This window comes from Cupressus sempervirens, chromosome 2 (assembly GCF_028749045.1).
Source record: "Cupressus sempervirens isolate cs-2001-9-10 chromosome 2, ASM2874904v1, whole genome shotgun sequence".
Classification (NCBI taxonomy): Eukaryota; Viridiplantae; Streptophyta; class Pinopsida; order Cupressales; family Cupressaceae; genus Cupressus; species Cupressus sempervirens.
In genome coordinates, this window is record NC_143119.1 from 602,908,234 (window position 1) to 602,936,175 (window position 27,942).

At 36.4% G+C, this 27,942-nt stretch overlaps 1 protein-coding gene across 1 annotated transcript in view; it reads right to left on the reverse strand.

Annotated features, from left to right (window-relative positions):
* LOC149574838 (protein FIP1-like) overlaps positions 1–27,942 on the reverse strand; it is a 307,614-nt gene that overhangs the window by 162,609 nt on the left and 117,063 nt on the right. The window contains exon 6 of the mRNA XM_089814675.1: positions 4,511–4,589. Coding sequence (XP_089670801.1) covers positions 4,511–4,589 — 79 coding nt within the window. The remainder of the gene's footprint in view (positions 1–4,510; positions 4,590–27,942) is intronic.

Below are 27,942 nucleotides of genomic sequence, written 5' to 3' on the forward strand. Positions count from 1 at the left end.
TATCATTAAATTATTTGCATCTGAACTTCCATCTCAGTCATGGTATACATATCTTCACACCAGTGGTAACATTATCTTGTCAAGGCTTACAAACATGATCACTATAGCCAACATATTCCCATATCGTGATTGTAGGTATGTCTTTAGCCAGATCCTGTGCCATCTAAGTTCATCTCTATTGCCCCTGTTCAAACCTTCACCGTTATGACATGAAATCTTCCAAGCTATTTGATTGTTACCTTTGAAAAATATCGTCGTATTTCTGCACCTATACAGTCTACATGGATCAGTCAGATTATTTAATATTTGGCAGACGTTATTTGTTTGCTGGCTTGCTCATGTGAAGATATCACTATTTCATACAACGATCCTTGTTGTTTGTGGCATGGTTGCTACTACTTGTTGCTGTTTGTATACTATTGATGCTGCATATGTTATTGCTATAGATGTTTATTTGCCATAAACTCTTATTTGACCTCATTTCTGAAAAGTATGGATAACTGGGCACTACTACTCAGTATGTGATACCTCCACATGTATTTTCTATTAATATAAAACATGTAGTTCGATACTTTCACAAGGGTTAAGTTGTGTATACACTGTATGTGTATATATCTGTACATGAATATGCCACCGTTTATTATACAGATTCCCAATTTATTTGCTCGATGTCAATATACCATCACTAATGTTGCATATACAAATGTTATCATTTCTCCTTTCCTCCATCATATCCTCTGTTTCTCTTCAAATTCAGTGTTGTGAAAATATTACTTCACGATATGCTGACTGGGATAATTGCCTTATGTACATTATATCCTTCAATCTCTTATTTTCAATTTAATCTAACAGATAAATAAATCTGTATATATATGTGTAAATCTGTAGCTTTAAAATACTCCGCTTACATATTCTTTAATAATCACTGTGTATAAAATAATCTGTGTAAACAAGGAAATTTGCAATAAGGTAAACAGATTATTAATATTTCTTTGTGTCACTGTCTGAATCTTGTCTTGTTAATCATTGAGCCTTGCATATTTCACAAAATTCTTCATAGATCGTAGATACATACTATGGTTGTGTGCAAATATTCTAACATGACTCCTATAATATGGTCTTTAATAACTTCTTGTATAATCAGCCTTAGTCTCCTTTGACATTAGTGACGCACTTATTTTCTCCTTTGACATCAATGATAATATTTACATCACATACACTACTAATCCCTCACCATATGGTCACCTCCTCACTAGTTGTACGACCCTCTCCATCCCTCCGTATATGCGCCAGACTATTCTTGATGTATCATACAACCTACTCTAACCTTATGAACTACTCTGATCATACGACCTATCTATTATTGACTATACCACGTGCGCCTGACGTGGTCATACACACTACCTTACCGTATGCCCAAAGAGAGAATCCTATAAGCACTTGCAAATAGCTAACACCATAGGTTACAAACTCTACAAGTACTCTCAAAGTTGCCGAGTACTCTCGATTGTTTTTGCTAGGCGAGCACTCTCAAGTTTAACTCTCGCATTTTTATAGATGTAAAAAAATATAGGTAAAAATGTTGATGTAGGTAAGTTGTTGATTAAGATGTGTTTCTCACATGATGTTAGTACTATAAAACTATGTATTTTCTCTATTGAGAAGTCAATTTCTAATTTAATACATTTTTTAATTGAATTCTACAAAAAATATATGTTTCTTTAAGAGATTTTAGTTTTTAGCACTTTCTCAATTGTCGAGTTTCTGACAAGTTTTTCTCGAGTATATGTCGATTTTTTGTCGAGTTGAAAATTTTGGGCTTGCTAAGCATTCTCCGAGTCCAAGTATGCGAACTATGGCTGAAGGTTCTCAAGAAATCCTAGTTAGGATGAATTTTGGGCTTGCTAAGCATTCTCCAAGTCCGAGTATGCGAACTATGGTTAAAGGTTCTCAAGAAATCCTAGTTAGGAACATTCATCTTAGAAATGATCAAGGGGAATGGATAGCACAATGTATCATTCTTGAAAAATCATCCAATAATGATCCAATGGTTCATGTAGATATGCGTCCCATCCTAAAGAAACACAAGAGGGTTTTTGGAGATATCCCTCTCAATCTACCACCCAAAAGAAGTTTTGAGCATTCCATAGAGTTAGAGGAAAGGGCCAAACCAGTCATAACCACCCCTTATAAACATCCCCATAAATACAAAGAGGAAATCAAGAAGACCATTAAAGAATTACTAGAGATGGGACACATTCAACCAAGCAACAATCCATTTGCCTCATCAATAGTACTTGTCAAGAAAAAGGACAGAACTATGAGAATGTGCATTGATTATAGAGCCTTAAATAAAAATCTATCAAGAATAAATTCCACATCCAAGAAAAGATTAACTTATGCATGAATTGCATGGTGCTCGATATTTTTCCAAAAATTGATCTAAGATCAGGATATCACCAAATCAAAATGAGGAAGGAAGATGTCCCAAAGACAACTTTCAGATGCCACTGCAAACATTTTGAATTTGTAGTCCTCCCATTCAGTCTCATTAATGCTCCTACTTTTCAATCATGCATGAACCAATTTTTAGACAACAATTAAGGAAATTTCTCCTCATGTTCTTTGATGACATACTCATATACAGAGAAACATGGGAAGAACATTTACAACATATAGAAGAGGTCCTAAATATCCTAGAAACAAAATCATTATATGCCAAAATTTCAAACTACGAATTTGGGCTAAATGAGATTCTTTACTTATGACATAAGATCAATGCAAAAAGAGTGATCGTTGATGAAGAGAAGATCAAGGCCATCAAAGAATGGGCAAAACCAAAAACCCTAACGCAACTCTAAGAATTCATCAATAGTAAAGCTAACAAGAACAAATTCCCAATTCCAAGGAAAGATGAACTAATGGACGAATTGCGTGATGCTCAATTTTTTTCCAAAAATTGATCTAAGATCTAGATATCACCAAATCAGAATGAGGAAGGAAGATGTCCCAAAGACAGCTTTCAAATGCCACTACGAACATTTTAAATTTGTAGTCCTCCCATTCGGTCTCATTAATGCTCCTACTACTTTTCAATCATGCATGAACCATATTTTTAGACAACAATTAAGCAAACTTCTCCTCATTCTTTGATGACATACACATGTATAGTGAAACATGGGAAGAACATTCCCAGAGTTGCATTGGGGTTTTTGGTTTTGGCCATTCTTTGATGGCTTTGATCTTCTCTTCATCAACGCTCACTCTTTTTTGCATTGATCTTATGTCATAAGTAAAGAATCTCCTTTAGCCCGAATTCTCATTTTGAGATCTAGCCATATAATGATTATGTTTCTAGGATATTTAGGACTTCTTCGATATCTCACTACGAACATTTTGAATTTGTAGTCCTCCCAAAGATAGGTTTCAAATGCCACTACGAACATTTTGAATTTGTAGTTTTTCTCATTTGGTTTCATTAATGTTCCTACTACTTTTCAATCATGCATGAACCATATTTTTAGACAACAATTAAGGAAATTTCTCCTCATATTATTTGGTGACATACTCATATGTAGTGAAACATGGGAAGAACATTTACAACATATTGAAGAGGTCCTAAATATCCTAGAAACGGAATCATTAAATGCCAAGATTTCAAAATCTGAATTCGGGCTAAAGGAAATTCTTTACTTAGGACATAAGATTAATGCAAAAAGAGTGAGCATTGATGAAGAGAGATCAAGGCCATCAAAGAATGGCCAAAACCAAAACCCGTAATGCAGCTCTGGGAATTCAAACATTCGACATGTTTTTGAAGTCAATTTTTTGACTTTTTGAATCACAAAACTCTTAGCGGCTAGAAAAAACCAAAATATTATGCATTTTGTGTGTTCACCAACTTCCAGCAACAGCAGACATGGACTGGAATTAAAGAAGAAATCATCCCATCGCTCCGCAACAATGTATTAATTAACAACACAACTCATGACTCCAATCACTGTATAGATTCCCAACTGATATATTTGTAGACTAGTATAATATGTATATGATTCAAAATTTTATTTATTTCAATACCCTTAAGATGTTTATTTTTCTACATATTACCATGCCACATTTATGATTTCAGCTCTATATACAATCGCTGATATGTTCTCCTCTAATTATTATTTATTTATAGTATTTTAGTTTTATGGGTAGATCAATATTGTGTGCATAATTTATTATAAGGTTTATATTTTACTTCACAAAATAAATTAATACTTATTCAGAAACATTTTACTGATGTGCTATAAATTATATAATGCAAGTGTGCATGCACAATGCACGCACACACAACAGACTAGAACATTCCATATAGATTTGCTACTTTGCAATTTCATTAATAATAAACAATAAGACGTATTTTCATCAATTAAAGAATCAAATCGAACTTTCATTGAAGTATTATGTTGGCACATAAAAAAATGATATAGCTTACTAACAAATATAAAATAGAAATAGGAAAGACCTGAGCATTGTAGAAATGGACAGTCCATCAATCCTTAAAAATGGATGCCATGCAATAATCAACAAACTTATTGCAATTCCTGAGAACATGGATAAACATTTTCTTTCATTTTTGTGATCACCTGTAGCTTAACTAACTACAGCTTCTACAAGAAAAACTAAAAGAATTCCAACCTGGAAGTATATTCTAGCTATAAACAACATGGTGGTAGGCCCCCCAAGAGCCACATAAAGAAACAAATGCCAAGAAATCAAAGAGTAGCCAAATTTATAATTCTCTAGAAAGAAAAATTCTTTTCTTGTGGAGACAATAAGAACTAATCTCTACAAATGTAAGAAAAACAAATGAAAGATTCAAATACTACCGATTTTTAAAATTGGCTTTCACTCAATCAAAAAAGCCAATTTTTGTTTTTGATCATACAACAAAATAGATGTTAATTCCATATCAAATGATTGACTCTAGTTTCAAGGTAAAAAAAATTCTAACACTCTCAAAATGAGCATTAAATCCACTGGAACCAAATTAGTTAAAGTAGAAGAAATAAACAGACTAAACAACCAAAATATGAAGATCCAAAAATCTGGAAAATTAACTGCTAGTTATATGGGACTCAATAACATTTATATTCCCTTAAACACAACTTATTGCCTTTATTCCTTTTGTATGAATTATAGCATTCAGAAAAGTGCATAAATCTACAGGCATTAAATTCCAAGGAAATGAAAAATGATTATGACATTTTTCAAGATTCCTGAATTCCAATTATTCTTTAGTCTTTAATTATGTGGTCTTACACTCTTGAATTAGAATTAGCCAAGGATGTTTGAAGCAGGAAATATGTACTCAAAGGTCCAGTAATTTAATCAATGAAAACAAAATTCTGGACATTTCACCATTCCTCCCAATGTTTGTGAGACCAATAATAGCTACTACCACAGATTCTTAGCAGAATTCCTGTAGTTGATTGGGAAAAAAAGTGAAGATTTGTTGATCTCAGTTGAAAACTGATCTACAGAAAGCATTAAAATTGAAAGTTTTAAGATTTCTTTGGATGAGTTGAGTGTGAAGTGTTCATGAATTAAGCAACCAAAGTATTAAATATTTAAGGTATAAATTTTGGCACACGTAGGGCACAATTGAAATTTTCCACATTTCACCTGCAAATATTTGGAGACTGAAGATAGATGATCAAAAGTAGCTACAAGAAAGAAAACCAAATGCTTTAAAGCTGTGCGTGAGAAGTATGATTATTTAAAAGGTAAGCTACGAATTCTCCAAATGTTGCTCAAAGCAGTGGTATGCAAATAAAACCACTTAGGAATAGAAAAAATGAAAATGGAAAATAAATAAACTGGGTATATAAAAGGAACACAATGACAAATAGCTGTTAAGTACAATGTAATGCAATTTCTGTTATTAGTAATTAAAAGTAAGAATTCATCGTAAATCCTGAAAAAGTTAGTAATACCAGGCATCTTTCTGATGTAGATTGTATTGTTGAATCAATATTCAAATTGAAAGCATATGAGAAATTAAAACAAGAGATGGCATTACAATGATTGACTCTCATACTCTGAACACAGTGGGAGATAAATTTGGCCAAGACTACTACGTTAGGGAAATCTAAAGCTACCAGCCAATAGCAACAACAGTAGGTCCACACTTTTTGAATTGGTTCATTTTGCATGAAGATATGAATTGCATTGAGTGGCAAAGAGTGGAAAGCAAAGAAAGATTAGATAACTGAAAATCTCAAAAAAGACACATGAGGATGAGGCAGCCATTCAAAACTGTTATAACAAGGAGAAACTGAAGATGAGTGACAAGATTATGGGAGCTTAGGTTCAGAGACAACAAGAACAAATGCAAGACTTAAATATTTTGGCACATGCAACAAACATGTGAATAGTATCTAGACAAACAAACAGCAATCCAAAATAGCGACTTCTCCATTGCTCAATATGAAGGCTTGGAACATCTAAATGGGGAACTTCATTCATGAATGTAATGTTATCAAACTATATAACTTAGCTAAAGAACCCCAAATTTAGCAATTGTTTGGGAAGTTCAAGTGGTTTCTATAATTTTGTGTATTATCTAAACCATTTGTGAGATCAGATGAATATACTCAATTTTGTAAATTGCGTAGGTGTAATGTTCCCCATCTTTTGGACCCTCAATGGAGTTCTTAGCCTTTCATTCTCCGAAGGCTAAGTGGAGAAATAAGGAGAAATATTATTACAGTGGGGCATTAAGGATGTTGAACAAGTCTGATTGGAAACCCGCGAGAGCATAAGGTGACTCTACCTAAATGAGAGAAAACCAGCAGAGAAATCACTTGGGTTCCACTTGCCTAACACTCCAGATGGAGAGGAATTGGTAAAATCCAGAACGGATGGCACAACCAAAACAAACCTTGGCATTTTACAAATAAGTTTGAGAAAACAGAGTGTTTTTGTAAATTCTGAAGGTATTTGCCGAGAAATATGTTAAGTATCAACCGTTAAATTCTGATAGATAATTCACTTTCAAATGCCGATATTGTTTATGATGCATTTTCCCAAAGTGAGGCCACATTGAATTCCAGGAGTGTAAATGAATGTATAAAGGGATACACAGTGAATCCCTTTATAACACCTCTATAAAGAATGGACATAACACCTTTATAAAGGGATAAAGATAGAGAAAAAATTTCTGAAACGTGAGGTACACATTATAAGCACATAATTTCTATTAGTCAACCTATAATGAATTATGAAAATAAACACGGAAGGATATTAAAAGTAAAACACTACGAATTATACAAATGTATGTAAGAAAGGTGAAGAATGATGAGATATGGAAAGCTGGAATTCTAATGCTATGCACAAAATCAATAAATGAAATTATCTCATATTGCTTCAAATACTTTTTGGTCACCAGCTTTGGCAGTGTGTTCTTTATTATGCAAATATGATCTTTTGTATACATTTTTGTTCTATTTATTGTTTATTTGCATAGTGTTTATTAGATAAAAAAGTGTACAAGATATACTCAAGTATAGTTACAAACTTTGGCCCATATAATTGAATGGCTTTATTATTATTATCACTCCTTATTGCTACAATTCATAATTTGATTCTAGATGCAAATCCAGAATGGACATAACACCTTTAAACTGTTGTTAACATAAGGTAAATTTTATGAATTAATATACCCACTTCACATACATTTAATCCAGCACTCTCATCTTTATTTAGTTAACGAGTATTCAAATCCTACACAAATTATAGAATCTCCATCATGATATGCCAAAAGAAGTTAAATGTAAAATTTCTAGGTATTCGCAACTTAATTGAGTTACATGTGTGGACTTCCACTCATAGTAAAGTATATTTCACACTACAAATGAACCACACCAAAAGCAACATGTCTTTTTTGAAGAAGTTGATGTTATGGCAGACAAACCAAGCCCCCCTTATAACTCTTATTGTCTTAGTTGGATTTGAGAAAGGTTACTTAAATAATCTTTAAAAAAATCTAGCAGCAAAGTGTAAAGGTTCTGCAAGCTCTGTACCTTTCCTCATACTTGTGATCTATTCTAGATTGCTCAAATGAACTTCTTTATAAACTGAATTATGAAGGAGTTGTTTGCTTTTATCTTGAACTGAAAGTCGTTTTATCTCTGCAATAGATCGATTGGATATTGTTGCTTGAGGGAGCAGACTTAATGTATTTGTCAAAACTACAACAATACCCTCCCTAAATATCATGACTACGGCTAGGTCCCTCAAAGGGACATGACCCTTCCTAAGTCGGCACAAATACCCTCTCCCAGAAATTGGCGATTTGCAAGAATGGTTAACACTTAATCAGCAACTAACACAACTGTTAAGTTAGCATAAAATATCAATCAATCTTTAGAAGTTGCCGCCTATCACAAGAGATGTATTGGAATATACTTAATGCCATTCATATGATATTTAAGATGGAGAAGATTAAGTGCGATCTATACACTCAAACCTGTGGCTTATCATCATTACAAACTTAACACTCCCTCTTAACTTGATAATCATACAGACAGATATCATATCTAGCAGCATCAATAAAGATGAACAAGCAAGAATTGATACTCTATATCTATTTGACTCTTCTTAGCATATGGTATCATAGAACACATGATACAATGTCATATTACTAAACCTATGATATGACAAATCATTGCTACTAGTGATAATATATAGAATAAATCTGAACAGTAATTTGGGTTCTTCATTTATCCAAGTTGTGACTCATAGATACTGGTATTCCTATATCACAACATGATCCTAAGTTGAGATCTACCAGAACACAGGATAAAACCCTGAGAATAGTAAAATTCTTCTTTTATCCAAATTGTGACTTATAGACATAGCAATGTCTACATCACAATATGATCTTGAACTCATCTAAATCTTACAGTAGAACTCTATTGTTTAACACATTATCTAATAGATCATCATCTCTCATAATGTCTTTTATACAAGTGTTCATTATCTCAGAGATCGTCACCTCTTAAATAATGAATACAAATGGTGGAGCCGATAGTCGTCAATAGCCTGACAAATAAAATTATTTTATTAATAATTTAAAGAATACAAATGGATTAGAATTCAACCATACCAAGTCTTCTCCTAAAGTGGTCTATCTTTACTCTAGATAGAGGTTTGGTAAGAATGTCTATTGTTTGATCTGCAGTGCAAATATATTCTAATTTTACAGAATTCCTATCTACCATATCTCTTACATAATGGTAAGGAATTTCAATATGCTTGGACCTGTCATGAAACACTAGATTTACCAAAAGCTTGATGGAACTCTAATTATCACAATAAATAATCGTAGGATTCATGGCTTGCAAAAATAATCCCACAAGTAACTTCCTTAGCCAAACTGCTTCTCGAGATGCCATTGTTGTTGCAATGTATTCGGCTTCTATGGAGCTTTGAGCTGCTAAAGATTGCTTTCTACATATCCAAAATATCATTATTGATCCTAAACTTAAACAACATCTTGAAGTACTTTTCCTATCTTTAACACTTCCACCCTAATCCAAGTTAGTGAATCCATGTAAATCTAAGCCAACCTTCTCATATTTGAGTCCAAAATTAAGAGTGCCTTGTAAGTATCTCATAATGTGTTTAACTGCAACTAGGTGAATCTCTTTTGGCTCACGCATAAACTGGCTTAAGGCATTAACAGCATAGCAAATATCCGAACTTGTATTTACTAAGTACATAAGGGATCCAATCATCTATCTGTAGAGAGTAGAATCTATGGAAGGTGATTCTGCTACTGCTTCTTTAAGTTTATGTAGATTAGTCTCCATTGGAGAAGATGTAGACTTGCAATTCCACATTCCAAATCTATTCAAAATGTCTGATGTATACTTCCCTTGATTGAGTATGATACTGTCAGAATTCTGCCATACTTCCAGTCCTAGGAAGTAATGAAGGAGTCCCAGGTCTTTCATCTCAAATTCTCTAGTTAGATCTTTCTTGCATTGATCTATAAGATGATCATCACCTCTTATTAGTATATCATCAACATGCAGTATCAGAATTACCATATCATCTTTATCTCTTTTATAATATAAATTTGGATTGGTTTCATATTTGGAGAATCCTAAGTCAGTGAGATACTTATCAATTCTTTCATACCAGGCCTTTGGAGCCTACTTAAGCCCATAGAGAGCTTTCTTGAGCCTACAAACAAAAATATTACGATCATGATTTTCAAATCCTTCAAGTTGCTCCAGATATACTTCTTCTGCAATCTTTCCATTTAGGAATGTTGTTTTTACATCCATCTAATGTACTTTCTATCCCTTTGATGCTGCAATTGCTTGGACTACTCTTACGGAGGTAAATCTAGCAACAGGAGCAAAGGTTTCTTCATAATCAATCACTTCTTTCTGAGAAAATCCTTTGGCTACAAATCTAGCTTTATATTTCTCAATCCTACCATCAGCAACATGCTTTATTTTAAATATCCACTTGGAAGAAACAAAAGATTTTCCTTTAGGTCTTGAAACAATTTCTAAACATCATTCTTCTTAATAGATTGGTAGCTTCATTCCAGGTTGTATGTTTAATAGCATCTACAAGATTAGTTGTTTCTGTTTTGGACATATCATTCATGTTTGTTGTATAACTAGAAAATATTTTAGGTCTTTTGCTTTCTCTGACTGTTCCAGAAGGTGCAGCAAAGTCTTGTGCTTCCTCTACTGTTATGATGGCCCAAAGTGGTCTTTTCTTTGAACTTTGAATTTCTTCAAGATTTAGATTTTGAATTTCATCTTCAATTTCTTCTAAGTTATCCCTCTAAGACTCAAACTCAGTATTTCTTTCAGAGTTGGGTAAAGAAGAAGGTTCTTCAAAACTCGAGACACTTTTAAATGCTAGATCTTCTTCAAAAGTTACATCCCTACTAAGTTCAATAGTTTTCTGTTCAGGTATGAAAATCCTACATGCCTTAGATGTTTCACGATACCCTACAAAAATACCTTTCCTCCTAGAGGGTTCTAACTTGGTTTTCTTTTCTTTTGGAGTATGGATATATACGAGGCACCCAAAAATCCTAAGATGACTTATATTGGGTTTAACCTTAGTAAAGACTTCTTCTAGAGTTCTATCTCTAAGGTAGGAGTGAGGGCTTCTGTTTTGAATATAAAAAGCAGTACAAGAGGCTTATGCCGAAAGATAATATTCTAGATTTTGATCAAATATCATAGCTCTAGCAGCTTCTATAATTGTTCTATTCTTTCTTCCTGCTACCCTGTTTTGTTCTAGATTATAAGGAATGGTGTACATCCCTCTTAATTCTTGTTTCTTTACAAAACCTTTTAAACAAATCTGAGGTGTATTCCCCTCCATTATCATTTTTAAGAGTTTTAATTTTATGTCTTGATAAGTTTTTAGTTAATGTTTTGAATTCTTAGAGAAGTCGTCTATGTTTTCCTAGAGAAGTCATCTATGAAAAAAATAGAATACCAGAATCCTCCAAGAGAAGGAACAGACATAGGTCCACATGGATCTGAATGAATTAGTTCTGAAACATTATTTGTTTTTCTAGTGCTATCATGAAATGGACTTCTAGTGTTCTTACCCAGTGCGCACCCTTTGCATATGCTTGAGTGGTCTTTAATTGAGTTTAGGTAAACCAGTAACCATCTTCTCCATAGTTGATAAGGTTTTGAAGTTTAGATGCCCTAATCTTCTGTGCCAAATTTCATTTATGTCTTTAGCTTCATGAATTAAGGCTTGAATAGGTCGACTAGATTCTGAATTCAATCCATACAAATATCCTTTTTTCTAACCAATCAGCTTTGTTTTCTTGATTGAGGAGTTCTTTGCCCAAGTTATTACTTTGTCGTCCACAAATGCAACATTATGCCCATCATCTTCAAGTGTTGTAATTGAAATTGAATTTCTTTTAATTCCTGGTACATAGAAAACACCTTTGAGAAGAAGAGAATTTCTAGATTTTAGTTTCAAGGTGCAATTTCAAATTCCTTCGACGAGATGTGCTGAATTATCACCAATGGTAACTTCGCCATTGACCTTTTCTAAAATAGAGTCTAGTGCTTTTTTGTATCCTATTATATGTCTAGAAGATCCACTATCAATTACCCATGCTTTATTTGAGATTTTATTTGATAGTGACGAATGTAATACATGATTCTCAAGATCATAATTATCTTCTTCCCTAGTAACATTTGACCAGTTCGCTTGTTTAGAATTTTCAGGACAACTAGATCTGTAATGTCCAAACTTTTCACATTTGAAACATTTTATCTTGTATAGATCTTTCTTGGGTTTTCCATTCTTTTGATTTCCCTTTTTCTTCTTGAAATGCTTCTTCTTTCCCTTATAGGAGTTTGTATTAAGAACATGAAGTTCTTCATCTTCTGTTTTCAATTTCCCCCCTTTCTTTAATTTTCTGGATTCTTCTTGAAGACAATCCCTCTTAAATCTGTTGAAATCAGGAACTTTATCTCTGACACTTATTTCTTGTGCAAAAGTTTCTCACAAATCTAGTAATCCATCTATAGCCATTAATGTTAATTTTGTGTCACTAATAATGGTTCCTATACTTGACAGTTCATCTCTAATGCCGACAACCCTTAGGAAATAAGAATTCATCGATTGTCCTTTCTTTATTTGTATGTGATTTAGTTGCCTTTTCATTGCGAGAATTCTAGTTGCATTGTTAACCTCATATGCATTTCGTAATGCATTCATCATATCAAATGTTGTCTAATGTTTTGTTAACATAGGTACAATATCATTCTTTACTCCATCTAATATGATCTGAATAGCTCTTCTATTTCCTTTACTCCAAATAGATTTATGAGATTCAACTAGAGGTTGTTTGGATGCTGAATCAACAAATTTTTTTACATCATTTTCATCAAGAATCATCATGATTCTGAATTTCCAGGCATCAAAGTGTTCTTTCCCATCAAACCTGTCCTCGGGTCTGATTGTGCATGCCATTGAAGGTAGGAGGAAAATGCTAGATATGTTTAAGGTCTGATTACTAAAATTTGCAAAGCCTAGGTTCGACTACCAGAGCTCTGATACCATGTAAAGCTTCTGCAAATTTTGTACCTTTTCTTAGACTTGTGATCTATCCTAGATTGCTCAAATGAACTTCTTTATAAACTGAATTATGAAAGAGTTGTTTTCTTTTCTCTTGAACTAAAAGTCATTTTATATCTGTAATAGATCGATTGGATATTGTTGCTTCAGGGAGCAGACTTAATGTATTTGTGTGTCCTCAAAACTACAACAATACCCTCCCTAAATATCATGACTAAGGGCAGGTCCCTCAAAGGGACATGACCCTTCCTAAGTCGGCACAAATACCCTCTCCCAAAAATCGGCAATTTGCAAGAATGGTTAACACTTAATCAGCAACTTACACAGTTGTTATGTTAGCATAAAATATCAATCAATCTTTAGAAGTCACTGCCTATCACAAGAGGTGTATTGGAATATATTTAATGCCATTCATATGATATTTAAGATGGATAAGATTAAGTTCATTCTGCGCACTCAGACCTGTAGATTATCATGGTTACAAACTTAACACAAAGCAACTTCACTAAGGAGATAGCATAAAAGATGAGTACTTTATCACCTTCATCATCTCCAATGCTGTAAAGTGCCTTGACAATTTTTGAAGTTTTATACCTGTTTTTCTGCCTTAGGAATTTTGCCAAACACTTCGCTTGCAACCTCAGTTTGCTGATGTTTGTTGTTTTGCTATGATTTTTGAATGCCAATGATATTGATGAATACAAATGATTGCAAAATAACTAATTTGAAATTAAAGTGATATGCAACTTCTTTTTATTATTTTCCAAATGCAAGTACATGAAATTCTGATGTAAAATGTACACCTACAGCCAACAGGTATTTTCACAAACACTTGGCATGCATTCTATGATTGACCATGCAACGAGACGTTTTTACAAACATTTGGCATACAAACTGAATAGCTAAATTGAGTTGATTTCCCTTCAATACTTCAATGTTTACAATGACTGAATACTTTGGTAACAAAAAGACATATATTACTTGTCAAATGTATCCATCTACAATTGCCAAATGTAAATACCAAAAGAACCTAGAATCAGTAGCTGAGATGACATGTTTTTTAGCTTTGCTTTTTCAGATTTGCTTTTTCGGATTTGCTTTTTCGGACTGCTTTTTCCAACTGCATTTTCGGCTCTACTTTTTCACTTTGCTTTTTCGGACTACTTTTTCGGATATGCTTTTTCGGACTGCTTTTTCGCTTTTCTTTTTTGGATCCGCTGCGAAAACTGAAACCTTTCTCCTTGCCAACTGATGTCAAAAATTAGATGCACGGGCTGAACAAAAATCACTGAATATTATCTCCCAATTAATCACAAATGAATTGGTTGAATACCAATTCCTCCACTCCCAACTAGGGTTGATCTCACAACCGAAATTGGCACCTTAGAGTCTTCAAACCCTAAGGCAAGTATGCAAGCACTAAGGCTCTCAGCACAATAGATGAATATGCAACTCAAGATGTGTAAAATGAACCCCCAAAGGCTCCTTATAAAGATTTCACAAGCAACTCCAAGAAGCTTCTAGAGGAATCCAGCACTTTCTTCTTTTAAGTGACTTTTTTATATGTTATTATGTTAGTCACTTTAATATTAAATCAATTAAATATAAAGTTACTTTTTAATATTTCATTGTTTAGTAACTTTATAAGTAATTAATTTAATATATCTTTTCCCCCTTATTTCTTCCTTTTTAGCCTCCGGGGAAAATAAAAGCTAAAATAAAATAAGTAGCTGGTGCCTATCAAAAAGGGGACATTACAGTCCTCCCTTCCCCAAATTGGTTGTCCTCAAGCAATTGTAAACTCGGGTGCTGTAAAATCTACTCATTCTCCCATGTGGCGTCCTCTGCAGGCAGATCCTTCCATCTCATCAAGTACTCCTTAATCACTCTGTTCCGCAATTTCTTCTCTCTGACATCAATGATCTCTTCAGGCACCAAGACCAAATGTCCCTCATCAAGTGGTGGAAGATCCGTGGAAGAGATAACCTGCTGACCTAATGCCTTATTGAGGCATGAAACATGAAATACATTATGAATCTTGCTGCTCGCAGGCAGCTCTAACTCATATGCTACCTCCCCAATCCTCCTGGTAACCCTATATAGACTGTAGAACCTTGGTCTTAGTTTCTCTACTCCACTCTTTTTAAGAGAGGACTGTCTATATGGCTGCAATCGTAGATATACCATATCACCAATCTCAAAGCTGCGCTCAACCCTGTGTTTATCTGCATAAGTCTTTTGCTGATTCTGTGCCATTACCAAATTATCCTTGAGTGCCTTCAATATATCTTGGCTTTCCTGAATCCAATCTTTTGCTTTAGGTGCCCTACTCTCACCAAAAGCCATCTCCACGAATGAAGGTGCATGATACCCATACAAGGCTCTAAAAGGACTCATTCCAATGGACATATGGTGTGCGGTATTGTAACAATACTCTCCTAAATGCAACCACCTGATCCAAGCCCACTGTTGTCCTGCCACATAATTACGCAAGTACCCCTCAACCCACTTATTAACAATTTTTGTCCATCAGTTTCAGGGTGATAACTGGTACTGGGTGTCAACTCAGTACCTATCAGTCTAAACAGCTCCTACCAAAAAGCACTCATAAACCTGCTATCACTGTCACTAACTATGTTCTTAGGTAGCCCATGCAATCTAAAGATCTCCCTGAAAAATAGCTCAGCCACCTGTGAAGCTCTATACTCTGTCGGAATAGCAAAGAAATGTGTGTATTTTGTGAGCCGGTCTACCACAACAAAGATGTCTCTCCCCTGTACCTTGGGTAGGCCTGTGATGAAGTCCATCAAAATGCTCTGCCACTTCCGCTCAAGAATGGGCAAAGGCTGAAGTAACCCAGCTGGATGTGTATGCTCGAACTTATTCTGCTGGCAAGTCACGCACTCCTTCACATGCTTCAACACATCATCCTTGAGGCCTTTCCATGAAAACCTCTCTCTAATCTGTCTATAAGTTTTGAAGAAGCCCTGATGGCCTACTAGGGGTGTATCATGGCAAGATTGTAGTATTTTCTCCTTGAATTTTGATTCTGGTACCAGGTAGATCCTATCTTTGTAGTAAATCACATCATCAACTATCTTGTACCTGTCATCCCGAATCAATCCATCCATCAACTCACAAGCAAATGTATTCTTGGAGTACTCCACCAGATGGATTTCCAATCTGCCGAAATCTCAGAGAGTGAGCAAGCTGAAGGCCCCCTGGAGAGGGCATCTGCAACAATGTTCTTCTTCCCCTTAACATACTCTATGTCGAAATCATATGCTTATATCCTACTAACCCACTTCTACTGTCTCTCGTTCAAGTCCTTCGGCTCTAAGAAGTATCTGAGACTGTTATGATCTGTCATCACCACAAATTTTCCCCCAACTAGATACTATCTGAACTTCGCCAAGGCATGCATAATGGCGAGCATCTCCTTATCATAGATGGAGTATAGTCTCTCAGCTCCCCTCAACTTACGACTCTCAAAGGCAATAGGGTGTCGATTATGCATCAATATTGTACCAATACCTTCCCCTAAAGCATCACACTCTAGAATGAAAGGCTGCGTGAAATCAAGAAGTGTCAAGACTGGACAACTGCTCATCACCTCCTTGAGCTTATCAAAAGCTAGTTGTGCCTCTGCTGTCCAACAAAATGCACCCTTCTTGGTCAAATCTGTCAAAGGTGCCCTCAACTATGAGAACCCCTTAACAAAACGCCTGTAGTAACTGTACAGTCCGAAGAAGCCCCGTAGCTCTATAAGTGACCGTGGTGTGGGCCAATCTAGAATAGCCTGTATTTTGTCTTGGTGCACTTGGACACCCTCTACACTGATCACGTGTCCCAAATAAAGAATCTCTCTAAGGCTGAACTCACATTTCGAAGCCTTAGCGTACAAGGACTGCTCCTCCATGATGTTAAGGATCTCATCAAGCTATTGCAACTGTTCTTCCCAAGTTTTACTGTGTATGAGCAAATCATCAAAGAATACCAAGAGGAACTTACGCAACTGTTTGTTGAAGATATGATTCATACAAGACTAGAATGTGGCAGGTGCATTAGTTAATCCAAATGGCATCACCAAGAACTCATAGTGCCCATAGTGGCATCGGAAAGCAGTCTTGTGCACATCTTGTTCCCTTACTCTAATCTGATGGTAACCCGATCGAAGATCAATCTTTGAAAAATATAGTGCCCCATGTAACTCATCCAATAACTCATCGATCCCGGGTATCGGGTACCTGTTCTTGATTGTTTTCTTATTGACGGCTCGGTAATCTATACACATTCACATGGTCCCATCTTTCTTTTTCACCAAGACCACTGAAGAAGCGAAAGGGTTGGAGCTAGGACGAATGTGTCCCATATCAAGCAATTCCTTGATTGCTTTCTCGATCTCATCCTTAAATTTCTTAGGATGGCAATAAGGGGTAGTAATCACTGGCTTGGCCCCTTCTTCCAACTCAATAGTATGCTCGAAGCCTCTATCCGGTGGCCTCCCTGGGGGTATCTCACCAAAAACCTTGTCATGTTTGCCCAATAGCTCCTTGATGTCAATGTGGACTGGCTGTCCTGAATCTATATATTCCTTAGGAGTGATCACACACTCTGCTGCCCAAACTATGTCATCATGCCTGAAAATACTCTCCATACGTCTAGCTGAAACAATCTTATGTGCTTTAGATGCCATACCTCTAAGCACCACTCTACGCCCATCAGCATCTCTGAACTTGAGTTCCATGGTTTGGAAGTTCTGTGAGTACTTCCCTAATGACTGCAACCATTGGATGCCAAGTATGGCATGGATATCACCCAAGTCAACCACATAGAAATCATCTGTAACGGTGTGGTTGCCCATCATAATAGACAACTGTGGAATCCACTAAGTACAAGCTATCTTACGCCCATTAGCCACCATCACATTGAATCCCTCAAAATCCTCTAGAGGAATTTGTTGCTTGTTCACCAGTGATGCATCAATGAAGTTATGAGTAGCTCCACTGTCAATCAATACTGTTATCTGATGACCTTGTAGGACCCCACGAACTTTGAAAGAGTTGAACTTAGGAGCACTGGAGATAGAAGCAATGATCTCATCATGATTTTCCCCATCTGAACCGTTATTGTCTTCCCTTTGAGGTTCCTCTTCCTCAGAACTGCTCTCATCTTCTGATATCACCTCAATTAAGTGAGCCTTGCCTTTCCCTAGGCAACGATGTCCACTAGACCATTTCTCCTTGCAATGATAGCAAATCCCCTTAAGCCGACACCCCTGTCTATAGGTTTCATCAAAGTTCTTCTTATTACTTTTTTTCTGGAATGGCTTCTTCCCCTTATCCTTATGGGATGTGAAAGGCTTGCTACGAGCTCTAATGCTAGATGTAGAATATTCCATGTCTCTAGTCTTCATGATAGCATCCTAGAGAGAATCTGGTTTGAAGGCCTTAACCCAACCACGAAGAGGCTCTGTCAATCCCTCAATGAAGAGCATAACCAACCGTTGTTCTGAAATATCTGTCACCATAACTGCCAACCGTTGGAACTCTGTGATGTAAGCATCAACTGAATTAGTCTGCCTGAGTTGTGCTAACTCCTTAAAGTGGAGTTCAGAATCTTTACGATCAAACTTGTCAATGAGCTTTTGGGGGAATTCCAAATATGAAGTAATGTTGGCATGCCCCAAGATGACAAGTCCATGGTACCACCATTCATGTGCTTCACCTTCCAAATGGAGTGTGACATACTGGATAGCCTCTGTTTCGAGCTGCAAATATGTGTCGAGCTTCTGAACGCAAGCTCTAGCTGTACCTTTGTTACTTCCATAAAATGATGGTAAGGTTAGTTTTCCCACCTTAAGCTGCAAGTCTTGATTTTGCACCCCCCATTGATTGTTTCTTGGTCTATTTCTCAATTTAAGACCACAAAAGTCTACTAGTGACATGGGAGCCTTGAAATCATCACCTAGAGAGTTGTACTCCCTCAAATAATCACCATATCCCTCTTCTCTTACTTGCTGATCGTGATTTGCAGCACCCTGTTCTCTCAAAAATGTAGGCATAAGAGGCCTAGGAGTACCTCTACTTGCTGTTCTAGCACTGCTTTGAGCTGTGTCATTGTTTTCTTGACCCACATTGTGTCCATTCTGCCCATTAGTCCTGTTATGGTTCCTATCATTTCCATTGTTTCTGTTATCTACCAATTGTCCAAGGATAAGTGATAGTTCTTCTCTTCCTCTTGCCATTTCATCTCTCAACTCCTATTGCCCTCCTGCAAGAGCATTAAGCATTTGTTGGGTACTGCTTTCTTCTATGAGTTCTAAAGAACTTAAGCCCTTTCTTGCCCTGTTATATAATTTATCCAAAGGATTTATGAATGGAACATTTGGAAACTCTTCACTCATAACCCGTACAACATGGCAAAAACTTTAGCTCTAATACCACAGTAAAGTGCCTTGACAATTTTTGAAGTTTTATACCTGTTTTTTTGCCTTAGAAATTTTGTCAAACACTTCCCTTGCAGCCTCAGTTTGCTGATATTTGTTGTTTTGCTATGATTTTTGAATGCCAATGATATTGATCAATACAAATGATTGCAAAATAACTAATTGGAAATCAAAGTGATATGCAACTTCTTTTTATTATTTTCCAAATGCAAGTACATAAAATTCTGATGTAAAATGCACACCTACAGCCAAGAGGTATTTTCACAAACACTTGGCATGCATCCTATGAATGACTATGCAATGAGATGTTTTTACAAACATTTGGCATACAAACTGAACAGCTGAATTAAGTTGATTTCCCTTCAATACTTCAATGTTTACAATGACTGAATACTTTGGTAACAAAAAGACATATATTACTTGTCAAATGTATCCATCTACAATTGCCAAATGTAAATACCAAAAAAACCTGGAATAAGTAGTTGAGATGACATGCTTTTTGGCTTTGTTTTTTCGGATTTTCTTTTTCGGACTACTTTTTCGGATCTGCTTTTTCAAACTGTTTTTTCGCTTTGCTTTTTCGGACTACTTTTTCGGCTCTGCTTTTTCGGACTAGTTTTTCGCTTTTCTTTTTCGGATCCACTGCAAAAATTGAAACCTTTCTCCTTGCCAACTGATGTCAAAAATTAGATGCACAAGCTGAACAAAAATCACTGAATATTATCTCCCAATTAATCACAAATGAATTGGCTGAATACGAATTCCTCCACTCCCAAGTAGGGTTGATCTCACAACCGAAATTGGCACCTTAGAGTCTTCAAACCCTCAAGCAAGTATGCAAGCACTAAGGCTCTCAGCACAATAGATGAATATGCAACTCAAGATGTATAAAATGACCCCCCAAAGGCTCCTTATAAAGATTTCACAAGCAACTCCAAGAAACTTCTAGAGGAATCCAACACTTTATTCTTTTAAGTGGCTTTTTGATATTTTATTATGTTAGTCACTTTACTATTAAATCAATTAAATATAAAGTTACTTTTTAATATTTCATTGTTTAGTAACCTTATAAGTAATTAATTTAATATATCTTTTCCCCCTTATTTCTTCCTTTTTAGCCTCCAGGGAAAATAAAGGCTAAAATAAAATAAGTAGCTGGTGCCTGTCAAAAAGGGGACATTACAAATGCCCTAAAAGATAAGTAACTTAATGCAACAATCCATTTGCCACCATGTTCACCTTTCTATTCTTATAGTGGATAACAATGTTCTATACCTACAAATGATCATTCCACTTCTCTTGCTACTTTATCAATATTCTCTATGTCAACAAGTGCTTGAGTTTAAGATGGTTATCTATGGAAAAGGATTTGTAAAGCAACTAAACATGATGCCTCTTGGAAACAAAATGAAGGATAAACAACATTACTTCCATGGTACCAACTTCACTAAGGAGGTAGCATAAAAGATGAGTACTTTAGCACCTTCATCGTCTCCAATGCCCTAAAAGATAAGTAACTCAATGGAACAATCCATTTGCCACCATGTTCACGTTTCTATTCTTATAGTGGATCTCAATGTTATATACCTACAAATGATCATTCCACTTCTCTTGCTACTTTATATATATTCTCTATGTCAACAAGTGCTTGAGTTTGAGATGGTTAGTTGTGGAAAAGGACTTGTAAAGCAACTAAACATGATGCCTCTTGGAAACAAAATGAAGGATAAACAACATTACTTCCATGGTAGCCGTTCAAAGATAGTTCTTAATGATACCATCATTAAACCCATAGTTTTTTGTAGATGGAGGGATTGGGGTCAGGATCCACTGATTGTTTTCATGTGGAGAGGTCAAAACTCTTATGCAATAACATATTTAAAGTTGCAAGTCTACCATTCCTCAAACCATTACCCAAGCAAACCATGTTGCCTATACATTGCATCTTAAGAATGATTTCCAACTTACTTTGAAAATATACATAAACTAAGATCTATGGGTGGCACTACTTATAGTTGTATTTGGTTATTTTCTTTTGTAAGAGGATTGCTCAACTAGTTCTAGTTTGACATCATCAGTGATTGTGCTCTAAGGCTAGCTCGCCCCTTTCTATTAGCATCTTTGATAACAAAAAACCTGCATCAATGTATTCCTTGAACACTCTAATTCCCTTCGAAGGAGATCATCATCAAAGCTACTCGAAGGATAATTACAAGTAGTACATCTATGTCATTTAGGCCTCTATTATGTATACTTTATCACCATCATCATTTCCAATGCCATTGTTCACATGGTTGGAGGTTTTCCTTTGTCCAAATAAATGTGTCTTCCCATCAATTATGTACTGAGACAGACCCTCGTATTCCTCAACTTAACTGAAAATGTAATCTTTCCTCCCTCCAATGCATTGAGACTGTGAATAATTTCATCTTCAATTTCCCATTTATTATGACACCGAAGAAAAATATGGACTCTACAAGGAATCGGGCAATAGTCTCACTACTTCCTATATTTAGTGCAAGAATGTTTGGCTCTATATTTTTTGAAAGATATCACCCTTTTATTGGAACAAGTTTGTTATTGCACCAAAAGTTCGACCTACTAACGCCCACTACAAAATGCTATGCATAACAAATTCACAAAGGCAATTAGACCATGTCTGAATTTGAAGGGAGACATTCGCAATTAGTCGAACAATCACACTTAGCATCATCCGAGAGAATCTGAACCCCAAGTCCTACTCTAATGCCAATCATAGCAATATGTTTTGCATTGTGCCTAAAGATAAACTTGTTAACAACCAATATAGATATAAATGTTGGAGACAAACAATTTGCATGAGGTGGTCAATCCATATCATGGATCCAAAGGGAGATCTTGGCAATTAGTCCAACATCTTTGTCACAAATAATTGTATGTGATTTCTTGAGGTTCTCAAGCCCTCATTTTGGTCACATCATTCATTGAAGATGTTTGGAAACCCAAAAGTCCTACACAACCTTCACATAACACTACTCTCACAAATGCAAATAGCCTACGAGGTGTTATCTCTCAAAGTTTTTGCCCTAATGTGTTCTCCTCTACCAAAAGGTCATGTTTCTTAACAACATGGCCTGCTTCCTCCTGTAAACATAAATTGACTCCTCTATAGCCACCTCCCATATCAAAGAAGAAAATGCATATTATAAGCTTTTCCACTATAACAAGGACTACTCCAACCTTGGATGTTAGATGTAATCCTAGTGAGAGTACCCATCACAATTCTTGGTACTCCTTGTTCAACATTACCAAGTCTTGTAACAATCCCTTCATAACTATCAACAATGTCACTATAAATTTCACTATTTCTAATCAAGACACTATACTTGAAGATATTCATTTTTCCTCTACAACAACTCTTTTCTCTTTGGTGTTCATGTTCATCTTTCTTCACTACTTGTACCTATCCCTTGAACACTTGTTTTTCTAGTCCCTCCTTGTTTTGTATATTTTACTTTTTCTCTTCCTCATAGTGGGATCTTTCTAGTATTCTCTTCTTACAACTCTCTATTATATATTGCTCCCCTCTTCAATCCCATTGACATAGTTTTGGTCGTTCCTGGACATTAATCTAATTTCTATCTTTCTTTATAAGTCAGCTTCCATCTTTCCAATATGCTAGATTAACTAGGAAGAGTTGCATAAAGATCCATCCAAAAGCATCACATGTTGTAGTAGAAGACTTTGAAAATAATGGAGTTAATAAAACAAGAGCAATAATTAGAGCATGCAAGAACTCCTCAAAAGTACTATGTGCTTGGACAAACTAATAAGAGGCATCTAATTTTATGAGGTCAGTTAGAAGGATGGACTATGATAGATAAATTCTGCAAACTCTTGGCAAAAACTTTTAAACACTTTAAAACCAACAAGTCTTTTAAGAGTTTTTGGTTCTAGGCAAATCACATATCACTTTTATTTTGACAATGCCAATCTACTGTTGCTTTCTTGAGTGAAAGGCAATTGAACAAGGATTGGCCTATTATCCAGTTCATGTAGGCTAGTAGGGTGGAGAAAGGGATCCATACTATGTAATGTCCCTTATCTATAATGCCTTATACTTTACCTAATTTGTGAATCTGATATAAAATGTGAGTAATTGTCATGTCCCCATTTTTGCTGACATCATTTAGCGTGCCGGATCAGTCTATCACAGGCTCTGGTAGATTGGGGGTGATGTGGAGAGAGTCGACCAGTGACTATTTGGTAGTATTTTGTCCTTACAATTGATTAGTGATTTGGGCCTACGTTTGTTATAAAGTAAAGTTACTTTATTCGGACCCAATTTTATAATTTGATGTTGAGATGCACTTTTTATTATAGAGTAATATTTTATAAAAGTGCACTTTATTCCATAAGAATATTTGGATGCTTCTAGAATGTTTAAGTGACTTCTAGAGGAAGCTACTGAAAAGTGAATTAATAGACCCTATGGGGGTCTTGCATTTGATCATCCAATTGTTTATCTCTTATCTTGACATCAGATCGTGATTCAATCACATAGTCTATTGTGGAGCCAAGCTGGTCTTCAGATAGTCAGTTGATCTTTGGGAATGGAAATTCCTAAGAATTTTGCATAACTGAGGAGGTGAAATATCCTTTGAAGGGTTGCACATTTGGAGGTAATACTTCAGTCACTTCAGCTAGGGCATCATTGGGCCTAAGGACATTTTCAGCATTTCAAGAAGCATTTTTAACAGGGCCGAAATTATAGGAGGCCGTTTTTAGCAGGTCCAAAATTATAGGAAGTCATTTTTAGCAGATCCAAAATTTTAGGAGGCTTCTTTTAGCAGACCCGAAATTATAGGAGGGCATTTTCTGAGCACTATTTATTTTCAGTTATGGATTGATTGCAGGACACCCTTAGAAGTCTTAATTTGTGGAGGAAAAATTTATAGCTGCTGGTTAGTTTTCCCTACAAGTCTGATCCAATTTGGCCATATTTCATGAGCATTGTATTAGAAATTTCATTGCAATTAAGGAGATAATAGTTGCTGGTGTCATTTGAGCAATTCAATATCATTTATTATCAGCTACTTAGTTTGCATACCAACTGTTTGTAAAAATGCTAGTTGGCTGTGGGTGTTCATTTCTCATGCTTAGATCATATATATACATTGAATATTGCCAAAATTAGTTGCACATTCATGTTAGGTCATTGTTTAGACAATCTAGAGTCTTCTTGCAAGCATTCTTATTGATGCAAATTAAAGAAAAGAGTCATTTTAGCAAACTGAAAAGTTATATCAGTCATATGACCCTTGTATGCAAAGTGTTTGACAAAATTTCTTGAGCCTTCAATCAGAAGTTTTCAATCAGATTTGAGCAAGGTCACTATAGTGGTATCAAAGCAGTTTTCTTGCCATCCTGTTGGGTAAGAGTCGTCTTGTATAAATGATCAGCAGTCTACTTTATCCAGAATGGACAAGTATAGTACAGAGTCTCAAAGGACACGATCTTGGACAGTTGATAGACAAAGTAGGAAGATCCAAAGTCGGAACAGTAGAAAGGATGGTTATTTAGACATTCGAGATGAACTTAGGAAAATAAGCCCTGACATGTCTGAACAGTTGGTTAAGCACCACAGTATGATGAATGACATGCTGTCCGACCTAGCTAACGTCGATAAGTTGACTCGATTTCTATTTGGCAAATCTTCTCACAGGGCAGATGACATGATTACCAGGAACTTGCATGAGGAATTCGAGAAACTAGCTTACAGCCAAGCAGAGGTCTCTAATTCTACTCCGCCACAAGAGGCGGTGGTAAAGGATATTACGCAGATTAATAGTAACGGTCAACTTGATACTCAAGTTCAGAAAGTTGTATACAAGTCTCCAGAGGGTGATCTCACAGGTACTCAGGATGGTTTAGTTATGACAGGCAGTGACTACAACGTAGAGGGTTCAGATGATGATTTTAAGGATGTTGTTGTGCATGATGGTGAGATACCTAGTAGAGATGAGCAGACATTGACAGTATTCATGACTTTGCTGAGAGGGAGTACCAGGCACATTTGGATGCTTCGTCACATGAGGCTGGTAGTACTTCGCATGATTTGTCCAGCTAGCTGAAGGTGAACGAAGATAGTATTGTGACTTCATTATCTCATCATGACAAGATGTGGGATATGATAGAGGATCACATCCGGATGATCCAATTATAGGGCAAACATAAGGGAGTTCAGGTAGAGTCTTCTTGTGTTGACTTACAGGCGATTAGGGAAGGAATGGGAACGATAAAGTTGAGTTATTTACATCTTCTATTAGATCGTGACCATCTTCTTAGCCTTGCTGGTGACTATTCAAATGCCTTGAGGAGGAAGGAGAAGGAAGTTGACAGGCTTTCTTGCAAGCTTGAGGACACTCGAGCTTCCTTGGTGAATACTCCATTGGCATTACATGACTTGGAAAGACATGGGAATGAGCATGGCATGGAGTTGCATTTAGTACCATCTTGCACACCTAATAGTCAGCTTCCTACAACAAGCGGATCATATGTGGTCGTTGATAATGTTGTGAGTTCATCTTGCATCCAGGATATAGGGACAGTGTCAGACAGGTATGTGGAGTTAGTTGGTATTAGTCATATTACTCAAGTGAGGAGTTTGCTTGAGTTACCAACTAATTCTAGTTTACGGATATGGACTTGAGATTGTTATATTGGCGTTTGGGATTCAGTTGACTAGAGATCTTTATCACTTTTTGGTAGCAGTGATTATTTGAGTACTATCATGGATTTGATTAGCAAATTGCATGGTGTTGTCCTTTCTTGTGTCAACAGCTTGTCCGATGTTGGTATTAGTTTTTATACACCGATGCTGGACTTTGTTCATATATTCAGTTGACCATTCTTGCTAGAATGTGTTGATGATCCTTCATATTTGGCAGTGTTTACAGATGAGTCCCAGGATCATATTGGCATTGATGACATCCAGGAGGATGCAGTGGGCAATTTTGAGGACTTAGTTTCCTTGGCAGTTTCTTTTGGTACAGAGGAATTGGGCAATGGTGCTACAGTTTTTGATACTCCGTATTTTGATATGAGCTTTGGAGTTGATTCGCAGGATGTGGATGGTAATACTCTAGAGACCAGTAACTTTGAGGATACTCCTTTGGACGGTGCATCAGAGGAGGTTTGTAGGAGACAATCTAGCCAGCGACATCATGTGTCTAGTCAGCTGAGAGTTAGTGAGCGAGACATTGCTAGCGCTTGCGAGCATTTCGATGCTGCTCGTCAATTGTTGGCAGTTCATGGATGGGGTTCTCCTACTTGTGATGAGCAAGGAGGCAGTTATCTTTCCTTGACAAAGATCCACTCTTTATGGGAGGCTATCCGGATTTTGAGACAGAATTATATGTAGTTGGTAGCCAATAGAGATTATCTTATGGAGTGGGGAAGTACAGCATACAATGCATTATTGGCCAAGGAAGATGAGCTGAGTGACCTTACTCAGAAGCTCGAGGTGACTTCTGAGATTCTTGAGAGTACACAATTGGCTTTTGAGGAGTCACAGTTTCATTTGGTTGAGGTGACCATGAAGTTAGAGCGACTACAGTCTTTACCAGATTCTGTACAGTCACAGGCTGTGGTGTCTAGTGATCCGAGGATGTCCATGGTCGAGATTGTCAGAGACAGTGGAGATGGGGATGCATCCATCCTTGATACTGGCATTGGCATATCGGGTTCATTTCCACTAGAGTCAGGTTCAATTGAGTTGGGTGCTGCAGCAGATTGTTGTGGTATGCCTGACATGGTGATGGCCTCTACTACTGATGGCACGGAGACTAGGGATGTTGTGTCAGAGATCATGTGTGATATTGGCGAGCCGGCAATTGGCATGGTTCCTGCTAGTGATACTACTCCCTTGGCGATGTCTTCGGAGGTAGTAGTCAGTTCCAACTTGGGTAGTGATCGGTTGTAGTTAGTTTCATCTAGATTGCAGTCTGAGCAACTAACTGAGATTGGCGCATTCTATCGGCATTACACTATGAGGTATGCTCATCAATTTACCTTTGATGACCATGTTGATGAGATGATGATACGGAGATGTACTTTGGTTCCTAGTGCTTGTCATCAGTTATGGGACGATTTGACACCAGGGGATGAGAGTTGTGATGGGCATGACATGGCGATAGGTTCTGCAGTTGACAGCTTGATAGTACATGACTTAGAGCAAGAGTTTGGGAGTGATGCTTCAGTGGTTGTTATTGATTCTACTCCTTTGGCTATGTCATCTCCTGACTTAGCTAGTGATCAATTGCAGTGGGTTGTATCACTTGTGCATGGCGAGCTGTCGACTGAGGCTGGTTCTTTTGATC